At 44.4% G+C, this 17930-nt stretch overlaps 2 protein-coding genes across 3 annotated transcripts; both read left to right on the top strand.

The window, feature by feature from the left end:
• Positions 1-456: 456 nt before the first annotated feature.
• RNASEH1 (ribonuclease H1) lies at positions 457-8873 on the top strand. Of its 2 annotated transcripts, XM_040599433.1 has the most exons (8): positions 459-639; positions 722-846; positions 1217-1411; positions 2012-2111; positions 2590-2644; positions 3727-3811; positions 6209-6333; positions 8445-8873. In XM_040599433.1, exons 1-8 carry the CDS (start codon positions 530-532, stop codon positions 8520-8522), a joined length of 873 nt encoding a protein of 290 aa, XP_040455367.1. In that variant the 5' UTR covers positions 459-529; the 3' UTR covers positions 8523-8873. The 2 variants fall into 2 exon arrangements, with proteins under 2 accessions (XP_040455368.1, XP_040455367.1); XM_040599434.1 differs by lacking the exon at positions 1217-1411 and having other exon boundaries at positions 457-639.
• Positions 8874-11132: 2259 nt separating this feature from the next.
• ADI1 (acireductone dioxygenase 1) lies at positions 11133-16693 on the top strand. The gene is made up of 4 exons (XM_040599436.1): positions 11133-11302; positions 11641-11760; positions 13357-13536; positions 15294-16693. The coding sequence occupies exons 1-4, from the start codon at positions 11183-11185 to the stop codon at positions 15414-15416; spliced, it is 543 nt and encodes a 180-aa protein (XP_040455370.1). The 5' UTR covers positions 11133-11182; the 3' UTR covers positions 15417-16693.
• The last annotated feature ends 1237 nt before the right edge of the window (positions 16694-17930 follow it).

The following is a 17930-nucleotide window of genomic DNA, read 5'->3' as shown; positions in this document are numbered from 1 at the left end:
TAAACAGTGGGATGAGAATGAGCTCAACGACCTTCTTCAGCTCTAGACTTTTGGATGTACCAAACACGTTGACTTGGTGCCATCTTCCAGTGACAGTCCCTCCTCGAGTGCTTGTCAGGCCAAGAAGGTCATGCAGGATGGTGCAGGTGGTGTACACCCTCCGTTTTCACACCGGTTGAGGACCAGGCGGCAACGGGTGCTGCCGCAGGGCAGGGGCCAGTACCCGGGCCGGCGGGGGCAGCTTCGGCCCAGGCCACCCGTGGGGCCTCATTCACCTCTTCACTGAGGCCTTAAACTGCTGAGACCCCATCCATTTCGTGCCCACCCAAGCGCAATCTGATTCGGATGGCTTTTGTGGTGCTTTGGCCTCTCCCGCGGCCCGTAGGGAAGCCCCGGCGCGCCCCGCCTCCCGCGGCGGCACCACGCATGCGCGGGGGGGGCCTGCGGCAGGGGCGCCCGGGCGGCGGCGGCGGCGGCGGCGGCCGGGGGTGGGCCGAGGGCGCGGGTGGCGGCGGGGCTGCGCCGCGCCATGTTGCGGTGGCTGGTGGCGGTGCTCAGTCACTCCTGTTTTGTCCCTAAGGGCGACAGCATGTTCTACGCGGTGCGCAAGGGGCGGCAGACGGGCGTGTACCGCACTTGGTGAGGGCCGCGGCCGGGGCAGCGCGGGGACCCGCCGCCGGGCCGGCCCCGGGCCAGGCTCACCCCTGCCCCTGTATTGCAGGGCGGAGTGCCAGGAGCAGGTGAACAAGTTCCCCTCCGCCAGCTTCAAGAAGTTCGCCATTGAGAAGGACGCCTGGGCCTTCGTACGCGCCGGCCTCCCGGGGCAGCAGCAGCCTGAGCCGGCAGGTAGCGGGGCCGTGTCGGCCTCCCCCGCCGCCTCCTGCCTGCCCGCGCCGCCGGGGCGGGAGGGAGGAGCGGCCTGCGGGGGGGACGGGGGTGCTTCCGTAGGGCCTCGGAGAACGTGCCTTGTGCCCTGCCCGTTTCAAGGGCTGTTACACATGTGTGTCTCCTTCAGTGTGATCTGGGATCACAAATGACTGCTCTATGCTATAATATTTCTCGCAGAGTAGCTTGGGGTGGTGTCAATTAACAGGTTAGTGTTGCTAGTAGGTGGTAAGAAGTGTCTTCAGAAGCAGTCAGTTCAAATAGGTCTTGTATGCAGTTGAACTTTTTATCTTTTTATCGTAATCTTTTTGTTTGTTTGTTTGTTTGGAAGGGGCACACGGTTCTCCAGCTGTAGGGCAGGAAAGTGGTAGCCAAAGAGAGGAACCAGAAATAAATACCTTGTGCTGCAATACATGCAAAAGGCCGTATGAGCAGTCTACAAACGAAGAACACACTGCAAAGCGTGTAAAACATGAGGAAATATGCCCAGCACCAACAGTCAGTGAAGATAAATTTTCATATATGGGTGAGGTCTTCCATTATTCCTGTAATTCTGTTCAATTCTTTGCACTCTTTCCATAAGTAAAAACGTGTAGTTATTAGAAAGCTTTTCAGGAGGTTTGTGTATGGCAGCATCAGGCCCAGCATAACATAGCATCTTCTTACAATGGACATCTGGACCATAATGTATTTGTTCCCATTGTCTTTCTGTGTAATTTTAATTTACTTTAATCAGTGTCAACATATACCTTATCTGATGGTTACGGGTGTGATTTTGTGTGGGTCTGGATTACAGACCATATTTAAATACAGAGATGTAGCTGGGAAGCTTTAAAGCTGGTAGAAAAAGACAGGAACCGTAATGAGAATATGGAACTTGGGGTAGAGGTGCTTCTTGAGGCTGACTAATTTGACACCAGTGAGAGTGTGAACCTGCAGTGGGACTTCAGGTGTTCTTCACTACTACTTTACATGGCTTCTGTAGTTAACTTCTTGAAGGGCTCTCTGGGGATTTTTCCCATTTTTGGGGATTAATCTGCTGGAAAACATATTTTTTTTTTTTGCTTAAAGAGTGTACATCCTTGAAAGAGTGGTTGAACAGCTACTTTTGGTAATTCTTTTGTAGGTGACTTTGCAGTTGTTTATACAGATGGTTGTTGCTCGGGTAATGGACGTAATAGGGCACGTGCTGGAATAGGTGTCTACTGGGGACCAGGACACCCTTTGTAAGTAGCTGAAAGGTTTGGTTTTTTTCTTTAATACATTATTGTTTATTTCGTGTGTGACTTGTAATACCAGCCTCCTTTTGAATATGAAACCCTGCTGTTGAGACTCATAAAGATAGTGCTATGAGACTAATGAGTTACTGAGGGGAAAAGATAAATCAGCTTCTCTGGGAGGTAAAAATGTGGGGAAAATCAACTGGAAATAATATTTTTAGGGGCTCAAGCTATAATTCAAGTGATGCAGAGAGCTTTAAAATAGGTGTAGGTCTGCACAGAAGACAAATAAAATTGCATACTGATGGCATGTCCAAATTTGCAGGTTGCACTATACTGGTGGAAGTTAGAGCTAGAGTATCTATTCATCCTCCTGTATGAAAAGAAAAGTAGCTCCCTTACATTTGTTTTTCTGATATGTAGTCATTATACGCCATCCTGAATATCTGGGGTAGCTAATCTAGTATTCATTCCTTGGACACAGAAATACCAGTGAAAGACTTCCTGGACGGCAGACTAATCAAAGAGCAGAAATACATGTGAGTAGTTAACGTTCTAGAATGCTTCTGCATGTTAGACTGTAGTAGCACACTCATGACTCTTTCAGCTGTGGCCTTCAGAAACCAGTTACGGAGCTGTGAGGGAAGTGCACAAAGCATCAGGGGTTATGACTTGAAACAAATCGTTCTCTTCACGTTTATTGACCTTTATGGGGTTTGAACAAGGTAGTTCACCTTGAGGATTTCCAAATATCATCAGGCCAAGTACAGCTGTTTAAAACAGCCTTGTGTTAGGAAAGCATGGTTCTCAAACCTATATGGTATCCTTTGCGTTGATATATGTGTCTCAGACCTTGGGGTGAGGGCTGCTGAGTAGCAATTAAGAGGCTTCCATTTGTGAGTGGGGTCAGAGTATCATACTCCTTAGAGAACTCTAACAAACAATTCTAGGCTCTCAGGAGTAACTTCTGTTACTTCTGAATTAAACTTCTGTTGGCAGCAGCAGCTTTAGTCTTCCCTTCTTGCCTCATTTAGTTCAGGTATTGCTGCTGTCTTACACTGTGTGTTCGGAGATGAACTGAAATGGGAATTGATCTGCTTAAAAAGTACAAGTAGTTCATTTTTGTGAGGCATACAGGCAGAGTGATGGTGGTGTGCCAGAGTCAAACTGAAGAGCTTTTCAGCTCTACATCCAGACCCAGCCACTTCTCCCTCTTACTATGTATCATAACACCAAAAAAAGCAAAAACATTTTAGGCTTTCCAAGCCCTTGGAACTAGTATGAATCTTTCTTGTTCAGAGTTATGGAGAAAGTGCCTGAAATTTGGTGTGCAGTTGACAAAAGGCTTTGATTGTTAGAAAATGGGGCAGAGAGCTACTCCTTCACTACAGGGTTGAGTAGCAGAATGGTTTGGGTTTTTTTGCTGGTGAAGCTGAAGCGGCTAGTTGTTTGCTTGTTTCATTAAGGGGTCATCTGCATGCATAATTTTGGGAACCTCTCTTCTAAAGCACATTGATATTCATTGATGTCAAGATTATACTAATGTTCTTTGTTAGTATCAGGTACTTTGCTGGTATTTTAATTGTTTGTGTTCAAAATCCTGTTCTGAACTGTTCTTAAGGCAGCCTGCAAAGCGATAGAGCAAGCTAAGAGTCAAAACATCAGGAAACTAATTATCTACACTGATAGCAAGTTCACTATTAATGGTAAGTTCATGATTTTTGTTTTCCTGATTCTTAAAGACACACTGTATGCTGTTTCAATACAGAAGACCTGCAGAACACACTGAGTCCTGGAGAGAGGAATATAGGAAAGAGAACGTCTAACTTCAATACTTGTGACTGCTTGGGGAAAAACTTCAGAATATTACAGGGATCACCTGCTAACTGCATGAAATAGAAGTAGAGACAGAGTGCCTGTTACAGTAAAGGCCGACAGAAGTAGCTACAGGATTTTTGTCTTAAGGCATTCAGTAAGACACAAAGTCTATATAAAATGTTCATATATACTTTGTTAAGGATGTACTCGGGAAGGTACTTGGAAGTTGGTGTAGTAACCCTGTAGGTGTTTTGAATGTACACATGAAGTACATTCAAGTTTCCTTACTTTTTACGTGTAGACTACACTTGAAGCTTTCACGTGCGCAGGGTATGTATTTAAAGTTTCACCTTCATCCAAAGATTTGGAAAATTAATTTTATTCCTTATTAAGACTTAATTTCTGAATAAAACTTCTTCCTCTTTCCCCAAGATCTTCAGATTTTATTCCCATGATAATTTGGAACTACAGAAGTATTTTTTCTTTGTATTCCACATTTTTACAAAGGGAGTGCATGTGTTTGCTGTTTCCAGATAATTTTTGAAAAAATAATATTAGACAAAAACTTAGTGCAACTCTTGATTGAAAATTAGATGATGAGTGCTTTCACGCTTTTTTTTGTTTGGGGGTAGGGGTGGAATGTGAGTATTGTGTTCTTAGCATAACTTGCAATACTTGAGCGCTAACATTGGTAGTAATTACCTGTTTTGTTGCTTGTTATTAATAAAGCAAATAAATGCTTTGTATGTTACAAATCTGTATATCTTTTCCTCCAAATAAGTCATTCTGCATTCCAGAAGCCCCCTGATTTCTGAAAGTGCAGAAGTATGAAAGAAAGAGCATAATTTCTTTTTAACTTCTTCAGGTGGCTCATGTTTAAGACTTGAGTTAAGCAAAACTTACCTGGAAAAACGGATGTCACCTTGAGTAGCAATACCGTAGAAAGGACAGAAGGCTACTGAGTAGGGGCGAGTGACTGCTAGCCAAGGAAGGAGTACGAGCTGTCATTTGCTGCTTGTTTCAAATTGTTAGCTTGCGTGTGCGTGAGAGATGTTCTGTCCAGATGGGAAAAGTATCAAGGACTTGTGCTCTGTCCTCCTGATTCTAGCTCGTAAGTTGAGGAAGGGACAGTAAATGTTATGAAACAACTTAAAGGAATTCTCTATTGCTTCTCCCTAAGGATTATCTCCTAAATCTCTCGTTTGAGTAGCTTATTTTCCCCAAAAGGTTTAGATATAGCACTTCCTATAGGTGCAGAATGTGTGTGTGTTTTTGTGTTATTTTTCTTGTTGTTTTTTTTATTTTAGTTTTTGATAGAAGCATTCTATCTTTTCTATTCTATTCTTTTTGCTTTGTGGGAGAAAAATGTATACCATCTTGTCTGTTATGAAGGAGAGAAAGTTGCTGTGTGAGATAAAATTCCTGTTAAACCTAAGACTTAAGTATGAGGAAGGAAAAGAAAAATCTGTAGGTGCAATGTCTTAGTCTTTGCTTTTGCTTGCAGTTTGCTCTTGCATTTTGGGTCACTGAGGTGCAGGATCCACTCTTGCTTAATGGAAGTTATTTTGTGAATGTGTCTAGGAGTTATTTTTTTAAATACCAGAGAAAGATTGCAGTTAAGCATAAATGGATGTGGTTTGGTTTTTAGGAAGTTTTGTGTGCAAGATAAATGATTCTCTACTTGGTTTGGGTCTGTTTGTTATGAAAGCATTAAGGATGTCTTACATTGTTGGCAAAGATATTAAAAAAATAATAAATCCTTATTTAAGGAGTAATGTAGTAGATTTTCTGGCCAGCTAAGGATGGCCAGAATATTAAATCTTGTTCTGTAGAAATTTGCTTATGTGGTCCTTCTCAGAAGGATTCTGTTCAGTGTGCAGAGGCTGTAAGACAGGTGGCCATCCGTTTTTCCTGTAGTATGTGTGTCTCCTCAGTTTCTCAAGACAAATAAAGCTGTAGATTTGTTTCTAGCTTACTGTACCATCAGGCAAATCCTTAGCTTCCGTTTATTGAAGTTTATGTCTGTATTTTGCGTGTAATGCTTATATAAGATTGTAGACTTTAAATACCTGTTCAGGAAAACGTGGTTGGGTAATTCAAGTAACAATGGAAAAATACAGTTCTTAAAGACAGTAGGGGAGAACCAAACAAGAATATCTTGTGTCTCTGGTTCTTTCCCTGAGACTTTGTATAGAGTTAATGTCTTGTTAAAAGGCTGTTTGCTGCATCTTGATCCATACTGGCTTCTCTAATAGCATTTTTATGATGATGCTCCCTTTGTGTAGGTATTACGAGCTGGGTTGACAACTGGAAAACAAATGGCTGGAGAACAAGTTCAGGTGGAAGTGTAATAAATAAAGAAGACTTTGAAAGACTTGATAATCTATCAAAAGACATAGAAATTCAGTGGGTAAGCACCGCATTTCTATTCTTAATGACATCTAAAACATGCTTCTTGTAAAAACTTCCATGTATGACCATAATTAAGAATTTGATAAAGCATAATATTGTATATCCCCAAGTAAAACTAAGTACAGAGAAGTTACTTGTTTTATTTAAAGCAAATAAGCAGCATAACCTGGCCTCTTGGAACCAGTGTTTTATTTATTAAAATGCATGTTTATATTCGTTTTCTGTCTCTCGTTACTACTTAAAAAATGCCTGCCATAATTATTTTTAGTTCATGAGTACTGTTAGTAGGTGAAGTTTCTGTTCTTGGAAATCTAACCTTTTTGAGTCATAGGTGAATTTCTGGATTTGCTTTTCAGAACTCCTAAGGTGCTGGTTTGTTGGTGTAACTTAATCATATAAGTGTCTTTAAACTGGGAAAACTAAGGGAGCATAACCCCAAATAAACTAACTCTAGTTTTCTGTACCTTAACTGTGTTTTTTCCAAGAATACTGGGCACAGAAAAGTCTTTGAAGTACCCGTTTGTAAGTGTTAAATTGTTTTGCTGTCCAGCAAAGAGGTAAAACAGCTTCTGTACAGGTATTCCTGGGAAAAGTTAGTTTTCTGTAAACTTGAACATCAGTGCTGAACATTGTAGGGGATATCTTCCCTCCTCCCCTCCTTCTAAATTTTACTTTAATTGTGGTATACGACTTCTGGTTGTAGAAATAAATCTCTGTACCATTGACTTTGTGGGTGCTAATAGCATGTTTACTGGGCTTCTGTCTTTACAACACAGAAGACAGGATGATGCAGCTCTTTAATACGCACTTTTTCTATGGTAAATCTATTGCAGGTATTCTTCCATTCATGTTCCTTTGTGTTTCAGAGTTGGCGACTCCAATTTGAAGGCTGACTAGATCTTACATAACTATTAGGGTTTTTTTGAGGAGCAGAAAGTGTAAAAACTGAAAACTAAGACCAAAGTTCAGCTGTCCTTAGAGTATTTTACATAATAATAAAAAAAGGTTGCTTTATACACACTTCTTACACCTGGATCTCTTAAACTTCGGAAGATTCTTATTTCAGGAGGAGCAATGTATGCGTATGCTTTTAGTATGGTAATCTGCCTGCTGAGGTGTGGCATCCTCCAAGGGCTGCAGGTGGATGGCTATCTGCTCCACCGTGGGCCATCGCAGGCTGTGGGGGAATCTCTGCTCTGGTGCCTGGAGCACCTCCTGCCCTCCTTCTGCACTGACCTGGGGGGCTGCAGGGCTGTTGCTGTCACATGCTCGAATTCACTCCTGCTGTGCAGCATTTTTACCCTTTCTTAAATACAATACCGCAGAGCTTTGCTGATAGGCTCAGCTGTGTCCTGCAGCAGGTACACTGGAGCTGGCTGTCTCTCATGTGGGGGCAGCCCCTGGTGTTCTCTTACAGAGGCTATCCCTACAGCCCCCCACCTGGTACTAAAATCTTGCTGGGTAAACCTAATAGTCTCGCACACATCTCACGCTTGTCCCCCTCAGATGTTGTCAGATAGCAAGCTTCATTTTCTTTCTCTCCTTCCTCCCACACACTCGTCCACCATTACTTCTGACAAGGATGGGCTTAGGATTGAAGGTGTTTTCAGTTCCTAACTGGAGGATGGACAGGACTGAAAATAGAGAGGTTCTTTCCAGTTTTTGTATCCTAAGTGAGTGCTGTAATCACCAAGGCTGTTAATGGCATAGAGGTCTCTGGCTTTCTGGGAAAAGATTAACTTCATTTGAGCACTGAATGCAGGTAGTTTTTTCCCTCTTTTCTGAAAGTGGGAATCTTGAGTTGGAGCTGTTGTCTGCATGTCTTAAAGGCTAGCCTAGGTTAGGTGGACCTTATCCAGTTTACTGCTTCCCATAAAGATGATTTTCACAATTTGGCAAGACTTTCCTAGAGTAAGGGAGACTGTGAACATTTTTGGAAGGAACAGGTAAGGACTAAATGTGAGGAGGGGGCCTCCAAGGAGGGGTGCTGCACTACTGTGAATGAAAGGGTATTGTGTGATCAAATTTCATGTGTGTACTTTTTTCTTGACTTTTTTTATTATTACTATTTTTTTCATCTCTAATACTGCTATATCTTTGTCCTAACAGATGCATGTTCCTGGTCATGCTGGCTTCCACGGAAATGAAGAAGCTGATAGACTAGCAAGAGAAGGAGCTAGTAAATAAAGTCCTGACATACTGGGACTAGAGATCGTTGCAGCAGGAGGAAAAGAACTAATATCACAAAGTTGGACTTTGAACTATACTTCTTTCTGGCCTGAAGTGTTAAATATACCAAATTCTGGGAAAAAAAAAAACCCCACATTTTTTTCTATAGTTTGTATTACAGTCGAGTCAATATTTAGTTGATGATATCAAGTGTTTGGTTTTTCTCATCTTGCTGAAGGGCTGCAGTCAGTGTTTTTAGCTGTCTTCTAGACTTCTGGATTCAGCATAAAGACAGACATCTGTAGAAGTAATATTAAATCTTTATCCTGAGTGTTCTGTATCTTTTAGTGAAATAAATTATATATTTTTTTTTTTTTGTACAGAGGTATATATTAGCAGCCCAGAATGGGTGGAGGCAGGGGGACTTTGGGGTGGTTGGTTTGGCAAGAGGTCGGTGACCTGACACAGAGGTGTTCATTAATATGCTTTGTGTTCTGGTACTAGCAATAACTGCTGTACAGATGGGCTTGTGACACTCACCTGTGCCTCACAGTATCATCAGTTACAACATCCATAGATTTCTTTGTAATGTTGCTTACTTTATAAGGTAGCATAAACAAACTAAAAATCCAGATCACAAGAAATCTTGAACAATTAATTTTTACTGATCTCCTCTCTATCTGCTTAATGTCCAAGCTTTTTGTTTGTGGCTTCCTGTTTCCATTAAGTAACATGTTTTTATGCATACTGGTTCTCATTAGCATTGTTTGTTCCTCTTCAGTGTTGTCCCAAAGGTAGTTTTATCTGAAATGGAACAAGATCATGACTAGCTTCTCCAGATCTTCTGGATGTCAAGTGTATGACTTCATTTTTTCCAGTCAATGATGAGATTAATGGAATGACTAATGTGCACTTGAGTTAGAGAGCAATTACCAGTAATCAACATAGTTTTATTTTCTATGTATGTATACGGGAGGAGCAAATGGGTTTGGTACATTGTCAACTTTTGTAAGGTACCCTCACCACTGGGTAGTAGAACTTAAGCTAGAAGGCACAGATTATTATTTTATTTTTAAATTTGTGCAAAGGAGTATTCAGCATGATAGAGTTGCTGAAGCTTGAGTCCTTAACAGTTCTCATGCATTATAACCTCTTTACTGTGGTGAAGTAAGAGGTTTTTAATATATTTAGAGTCACGTGAATAGCGATGGAATGAGGAAACTAGCGAGCTATTGGTTAATAGACAAGTGAGGTTTTTTTATTTTCAGTCATCCAAAACTGCACAGTGAAGCTTGTCTGGGTGAGGTAGTGCACTGATCAGTTTCCCTTCTGCTTCGTTTGTATATGTGCACAGTGTCACCCATTTTGTTTATTTTAGAAGTTTACCTTGAAGGAAAACATCCCATCCCTGATCAGATCTCTAGTTGAGGCGGAACAGTGTGGCAAATAATGTACTGAAGAGGTGACATCTAATAATGTACCTATTGTACGTGTCCAGTTAAACATGTAGATCCTACTAACTATATGGAAATCTGTATTTTTTTGAAGCAGCAGCTTTGGAAAAAGGCGTGGATAATGGTGAGTAAATCATAACATCAGTGAATTTAAGTAGGTTTACTACCTGAAACTAATAGGTAGATTGTAATAGGGAGTCTTAATAGGGAAGAGTTTTATTTTCATTTGATACCAATGTTTATCATTCTTACTCTGGAAATTCAGGATAAAAGAGGAAAGTTATGAGGTTAAGGCTGATTAAAGGATGGAAAGCAAGTACTGTTTTTCAATGGGACTTAGCAGGGGCTTGAGGACCCACAGAGGATGTTGGCGGTTCAAGTCATTCTTTTCAGGGAACTGAAACTTCAGGAGGCTATTGGCGTTTAGCAGCCGTGACATTCACTGGGTAGGCATTGAATTTCTGGCTGGATTTGGATGTGCTTCTAAAAATGTGGACAAATACCAGCATTAGACCAGCTTACCCCTGTAATGTTACAGGACTTGCAGTTACGTGCTGCCCGGAATCGTAACCAGTAGTGCTTATACATGAGTACTGCGCATTAAAGGGATCTGGTACCATTTCTGAGAATCTGGGATACAGTGGTTAAGTATTTTGGTACGTGTAAAACTGTTCAGGAAGAAAAATACTGAAAGAGGTTGTTGGTTTTTTTCTTGGTTGTTTCTCAGTCATTACATCACGTTTAGCTGATAAGCCAATGGTTTATTTACCATATAGAACAGTAAAACTGTAGAATCTCAGAACGGCGGAGGCTGGAGGGAATGCTGGAGTGCATCTTCTCCACCCCAGCTCGGGACGCAAGGATCTCTGTACGGAGACAACACGCGCGCTCAGGACAGGGTGCCTTACTGCTTTCGTGTCCCCCCCGGCCCAGTTCCTCTTTGTTTGTCCCTGCGGTGGGGTGGCGGTGCGGTGCTGGGGCTCGGACAAGCTGAAGCAGCCCGGGCGGGGCGCGCGGGAGGGGCAGGCGGCTGCCCCTGGCCTGCGGTAACCGGGCGGGGGGGGGCGGGGAGCCGCGGGGCCCTGAGCGAGAGCGGCGCCCGCTGCCGGTGGCCGGTCGCGCCCCTTCAAGGCTGGCCGTGGGGTGGCGGTGCGGGGCCGCCTCGCTCCCTGCCCCGGCCCCTCCGCCCGCCGGGGCGGGCCGCTCCCTCCCGCCCGGCCCGCCATGGTGCAGGCCTGGTACATGGACGAGTCCCCGGAGGACCAGCGGGCGCCTCACCGGCTGCGGCCCAACCGCGCCGTCAGCCTGGAGCAGCTGCGCCGCCTCGGCGTCGTCTACCGCCAAGTGCGTGAGAGGGGGCGGGAAGGCGGCCCGGCGCTGGCGGGGGCCGTGCGGGGCCCGCGGGCGGTGGCGCCTCAGGCCGGCCCCGGCAGCCGGCGGGACGGGGAGAGCCTTTAGCAGGGCGGCGGGGCCGGCTGGGGAGGGCCGGGCGCACGCTCGGGTGCCGCCGCTGGTGGGCCGGGGCCCCTAGGGCGGGCGGCTCGGCTGTCCCCGCAGCCGCGGGCCCTCCGACGGGCCTGGCAGCTGGGCTTCGCGCCCTGAATGCGCCTGAAGCGGTTGTGGCTGAACGCTTTTTAAAAAATTTTTTCACCACCCCCACCTTCCCCCCGCCTGTGTTTCAGTTGGACGCTGATAACTATGAGAGCGATCCCTGTCTGAAAGAGATTCGGAGAGCAGAAAATTACTCTTGGATGGATATAATAACCATACATAAAGACAAGCTTCCCAATTATGAGGAAAAGGTACGTGAGCCTTCGCTTTCCCCGAGGATTTGTGTGCTGGAGCTTGCCGCTAGAGCGTGCGGCCGGCTTCCTCACACCTGCACGCCCTGGGCAGGGTGCAGGCATGGGATTTCCAGGGGTAAAATACAGCCTGTACTGAAGTCCTTTACATAAAGAAAGCAGTTTTGGTATTATTTTAAAAATAGCAGAGGCCTTTTGCTTCTGTTAGATTGCCTTCAGAGGTTTTAAGGATAGCTTCCATCCCTGCGTCATTTCAAAACTAAGTTTCTTACCAGCAGAGCCCTGCCAATACTGACCTGTCCTCGGAGAGCCTCCTGGGGTGAAGGCAGGTGGCTGCCAGCTGGGCATGGGCTTTGAAGGCTGAAACATCCTAATGGCTGTTTGCAAAATACGTCTTTTCGAAATGAATGTTAACCTGGTGGAATCAGAGGGATACGTTCCCTGTACAAGAAGACTTCTTTTACCTTGGGAAGCTGGTGCTTTGGCTGTTTCGTAAGAGCTGAATGTGAGTGGTGCCAGGCTGTCAGATGAGCCTCCTAGAAGGAGCTTTCTCCTTCCGGCCTCCAAGTGCTGGCATGCCGCTCTGACCTGACAACAACAACCCAGTGACACTGCCGTATTTTCATTAAATTTGCATGCATCAGCTTGTTTTAAGCTCATGGTGTTAATACCAGTTTTAAATTGATGAGAAGGTGAATTAGGTAGTGACTCAGGTTGCCTGGGTAGGCTCTACCTGATGCAAAGGCAGGCCGTTACAGAGAGGGCATATGGACTTGTGCTCGCCTTGCCATGCTGGATCAGTACAGGCTGAGGGACACCAGCGCTGGTGTGGCTGAACAGCATCCAGACCTGAGCAGGTAAAGGTACCTGGCATTGCACTGCTCTTTGTGCGCTAACATCGTCAGCTCTCTGTTAACTGAACCTTTAAAGCATGTTTTGTTCTGTGCTGTGAAATGAACAAAGCATTCACCATTCCAGAAAAAATGAGAATGTTGCTGCTGCTGCCCTGGGAGAGAGTCTGGAGCTGGGGCTCACTCTGGGGGCAGGCGTGACATCCTGCTTACATCAGATTGCCGTAGATGGGCCATGTTTGTCAATAACTGCATTTTCTCATACAGTTGTAGTCACCTGTGCAGCTAATTCAGCCTTACAACAGTGTAAAAAAGGGGGGATAATCTGTAGCTCTGTTTGCATTTTTTTTTTTTTTTTTATGTCAGGAAAATAACAGGCACAAAATAGTCAAACTGAACAACCGCAAGGACCAAATCCTGCGGTGGGAAGCTTTATCCACCTCTCTCTCAAACGGATGTAAGCATTACTGTTATTCAGAGACTGGTTATGTGCAGCTATAGCTGCTGTTTCTTGTCAGTGAAATTCTTGTCTTCCAAAGGCAATGTGGCAGCCTGCTTCGAAGTGTCCTGAGACAGGGTCTGGCTGGCTGGATTGGCCATTTTAACCACATTGGTCTCATCTGTTAGTTAAATCGCTGCGCAGCTACCCTGTGAAAGCCTTTGTCTGCTTTACCACATATTTCTACCAGACCTCTTTGCAGTTTTTCTGTGTTCAGTAGTTTTAAGATACGCTTGCTGTTCCTAGATAAAAACATTTTATGAAGAACATTTACACCTAGACGATGAAATTCGCTACATCTTAGATGGATCTGGCTATTTTGATGTTCGAGATAAGGATGACAAATGGATCCGGATTTTCATGGAAAAAGGAGACATGATAACCCTCCCTGCTGGCATCTATCACCGATTTACACTGGATGAGAACGTATGTTGTTACAGATTACCGTAAATTTTGATGACAAATCCATGTGAGTGTATAGCACACTACTAACTACATGCCCAGAGACTTGCAGTTCATTAGCAAAATATATTAAATATGAAGTAGGAATATGAAAAATACTAAATAATTCACAGCATCTGAACCTTTCATCTCCAGGTCACAAATCCATATTCCTCTCGTCAGCTGTAACTGCAAGTCATTACCACGTGATAGCTGTAGCATATCTTATGTGACAGCGGCATGAGAGCCAAGCCCTGCGGCTGTCCCTCCCACAATGGCCCCTGCTGTTAGTTGAGGTAGAGATGGTGCAGATGGATCCTTCTGTGTTGCCTTGTTGTGTATCCTGTGTATGTTGTGGCATAGACAGAGCATACCTGTGTCCAGCAGTGGCATTTTTCGTAAGTGCTAAATTCACCTTCAGGGAAAGAAGGATTTAGGGGTCCAGAGCCACTACATGCAGCTAGTGTGTGCTAGGCTGGATGCTGGCTTCACAGGAGCTGACCTGCTTTCAGAGGGGATTCTTGGCAAAGGGACTGTGAGCTTGGCACATGTGGTCCTGATCTGTGTCTTTCCTTGTGGGCTTTTATAAATACATTTGTAACCTCCGCATTACCTGTGGAAAATGGGGAAATGTGTGCTGCCTCCTGTGTGGCAAAATCCCATCTCTGATGTAGTCATGAGAATGGTATAATTTTGAATCAGCTGTCTAGATAACAGTTATCATATATGTAAAAAAGGGAGATACTGCTTTGGTGAAAAACCTGACTTCTCACGTCTGCATTTTGAGATCCACAGTGAATCATCTACAATTATTAGTTTAAGGCATTGTCTTTACACAGACAAAAACGTCAGGCGTTGTAGGCTGAATCCACAAGAAGTCTTAAATGTTCATCCACTTCAGGAATTTTAGTCTAGAAGTAAATCTTCAAAAGTAAATTATTGAGCTGCTTCTAGACCCTTGCATTTTGCAGCCAAGTTCTTTGGGTACCTAACTCAATTCTTGACGTTGCTGAGCGCCTGGGTGCAAGATAAGCACTTAGCATTGCTTACAAAATAGGTAGGGTCTAAATCTCTAGCGCAGTGGACAGGAGTGGAGAGTTCCCCATAATTCGGTGGCTGGAGCACTTCCGCAGGACATAAAATCCCATTTTCTGCTGCCACAGCTGTACCTCATACCTGGTATACTTTTGGTTAGCTGGTGGCAGGGGCTGTTGCTTTTCCCATTGGAATCTGGAGGCTTTTCACTTCCTGTAGCATTAATTCTTGGCTAGTTTATCCACCCTCCATTCAGTTTTTATGGCTTTCACTTTGAAGCTTCTGATCTTCCTCAAAAGCATTGTGTAGCCACCTTGGGTATTCTGATTGCTGTTGTTTAACTAAGCAAGTAGGATTTAGATGCTGCATTGCTCAGTATGGCACTGGGGATCCAGTACAAAAGATTTGCATGAGACAGGATTTTTTTTTGTTTCTTTGAAAAAGGGAAAAATACTGTCTCTGCCTGACCTGGAGGCACTGGTTATGGCACAATATGTCACTGCATAGGTGCAAAATATCCCACTCCAGTGGCTGGGAAGTAGGAACAACAGCACAGCAGTGTAGTTTTCTGGAACACATGAGGCTTTCAGTCCATCTTGAAATGGTTTGAAAAATTTCTGCAGAAATACAAATGAAACATTAACTTCAGAATCAAGATTCCGTGGAAAGGATCTCTAAATTACTTGTCACTTCTTGTTCTTTGGCAGAATTACGTGAAGGCAATGAGACTATTCGTTGGAGAACCCGTCTGGACAGCATACAACAGGCCAGCTGATGACTTTCCTGCTCGGAAACAGTATATGAAGTTTTTAGCTGAAGAAGCACAGTAATGGTGTCCTAAGACCTGACAAGTGGAACACCCTGAAGGCCTGTCAAAATAAATGTGATGGGTGGCTTTTCACCGATAGACGACTTCTTTTTACATATGCAATTGGAATCACAGAGTCATAGGAAAATTTAAGTTGAAAGCTCATTTGAAGGTCATCTAGTCCAACCCCCTGCAAAGTACCAGGACAACTTTAAAGCCAGGCCAAGTTGCTCAAGTCCTTGCCTTGAGGTTTGGAAACTCTGCTGGTGGAGGTTCCACTGGGCACCTGTTCCAGCACTTAGCTGATGTCATGGGCAAGCATTTGTGTCTGGCTCTGTCTTCTCCACAGTCCCTTCTCTAGTGGGAACCTAGTACGTCTCCTCTCAGCCTTCTATTCTCCAGGCTAGACAAACCAGTGCCCTTAGCTGGGCTCTGTTCTGTTAAGCAAGATGTTCAACACATTTTGTCCTGGTGTTGAACTGAGGAGTGTTACTTGTAACCACCTGACAGCTAGACTTGAACCATTGACTGTTCTGAGCCCAATGGTCCAGAAGTTTTTTGCCCATCTTGTATTTCACATACTCAGTTCGGCTACAAGGCTACTTACTGTGGGACACACTATTGAAAGCCTTGCTGCGGTCAAGGCGAAAAACATCTGCTGTTTCCCTTCTGCCAGTGCCAGTCATTGTCACTTGGTTGGCAGTCAGGATGGTCAGGGAGAACGTGCCTTTGGTAAATCAGTGTTGGCTGGTTGCTCCCCATCACCTGGTGTTTCATGTGCCTGGAACAGCTTCCATAACAGCTTACTCTGTACTTCTCCTGGGGACTGAAGTGAGGCTGACCAGCCTGTAGTTTCCCAGATCTTCCTGCCTTTTTGAAGGTGGCAGTATCATTTGCCTTTTTCTGCTCAAAAAGGTTTTCTTGATCTCTGTGACCTTTCAAAGATGCCAACAGCCTTGCAGCGACATTAGCTAGTTGCATTTACAGTTGCTCAGGAATCCATTTTCTAACCTTTTTTTCCTTGATATTTCTGGCAGGTAGAATTGGGAGAGGTGGGCTACATGAATATTCATTCTGCTCTGAATCCATGCTAATGAACTATGTAGGATTCTGTTTTTAATTCAAGAAAATAAACCCTGCTTCAGTCTTGTCTAAAAATGTTCATAAGATAAATTTGCATAATCGGCATTTTAGTATGCAGCTTCCCAAGTTCTGCCCTGGTACATAAAGCTGTGGGTTTCTCTCAGTAAAATACAGCAATTTGCTCTTGTGATTTATTAATAAAATTACTTTGACTTGTGTGTTTTTTTTCCTTGTGCTGACATTAAGGACACATTGAACAGCAGTGTTACTGTAGTTGTCAATCAGCTTTTGTTCCTTGTGCTGCTACTGGTTTGTTCTGTAACGTGGGACAAATAATTAACTGTGTGCCTCAGTTTCTTTAGCTGTGAGATGGAGAAGAGCAGACTTAGACGCTCTGATCCAGTTTTCAGTAAATGCCTTGAGGATATGCAGGAGATGTAGCCCCTCAGCAATGGGCTCCGAAGCGTTTTGGTAGGAATTTGCTCTTTACAATGGCAAATTGTGTCAGCTGGGCAGATACACTTACTGCTTGCTCCAACTGTCAATGGATGATGAGAGCACGGGCTCTGCTGGCTGCAGCCTGCGCGCCGATTTCAGCCGCATACAATACAAGCTCCTGCCTTGCAGTTTCCCAAATAAACACAGCTCTAGAAAGGAGTAGCAACTTGGGCTTGCATGAATTTTCCTGATGTAGCAGACTGTAGATAATTGAACTTTCCCACTGTTCTTCCCTAGCAGCCCTTCTTCAGCAGGCAATGTTTTCCTCACTTTGCAGCAGCATTACTTTTAACTATTTCTAGGTGCTTTATTTTTTTAAGTGTTTCTGAAAACAAAGTTGCCATTTTGACGCGAGATTGTGCTGGCTTTTATCTTAAAAGTTGGAAAGGGTGAGTAAAAAGGCAAGTGTTTCCTGCCGTAGGGTCTTGGGTTGCAAGCTAGGTGAGATGCAGGGACACAGCTGACCCTTCGTTCTGCCAGTGGGGGCTGAGTTTGTGGGAGGGGGTACAGACACAACTTACCCTTGCAAAAGCAAGCCCACCCAGCGCTCCGCTCAGCCTGTACTGGCTTTTGTACCTCCTGGAAAATCAGTGCTACTGGCAAATGGAGCTTAACTATAGCCAGGCACACGGCACACATCGGCCAGGCTTGCACGGATGCTGTGCTGTGCCATGTGCCTCTGCAGTTCAGGGATTTGTGTGCCCCTTGTCTGGAAGGAGCACCTGAGCGTCCTCTGGCACAGCGTGCTGTGCTGGGGCATCCTGGTCCCAGGAGAAACTTGGGGGATTTTTTAAGGTACAGCTGCAGGAATAAGTAACAGTTACAGCCTTTGGCAAGTTTTATTCCTTTGACTTACATGATACAGAAAATTGTGTTTCCAAATGTAAATTAAAATGACTGCTTTCTCCTAGTGCTGGTATCAGTCCCTGATATCCAGGCTAATTAATCCTCTTCC

This window comes from Falco naumanni, chromosome 6 (genome assembly GCF_017639655.2).
Source record: "Falco naumanni isolate bFalNau1 chromosome 6, bFalNau1.pat, whole genome shotgun sequence".
NCBI lineage: Eukaryota > Metazoa > Chordata > Aves > Falconiformes > Falconidae > Falco > Falco naumanni.
The sequence above is the reverse complement of the archived record's forward strand: the minus strand, read 5'-3'. Positions and strand labels throughout refer to the sequence as shown.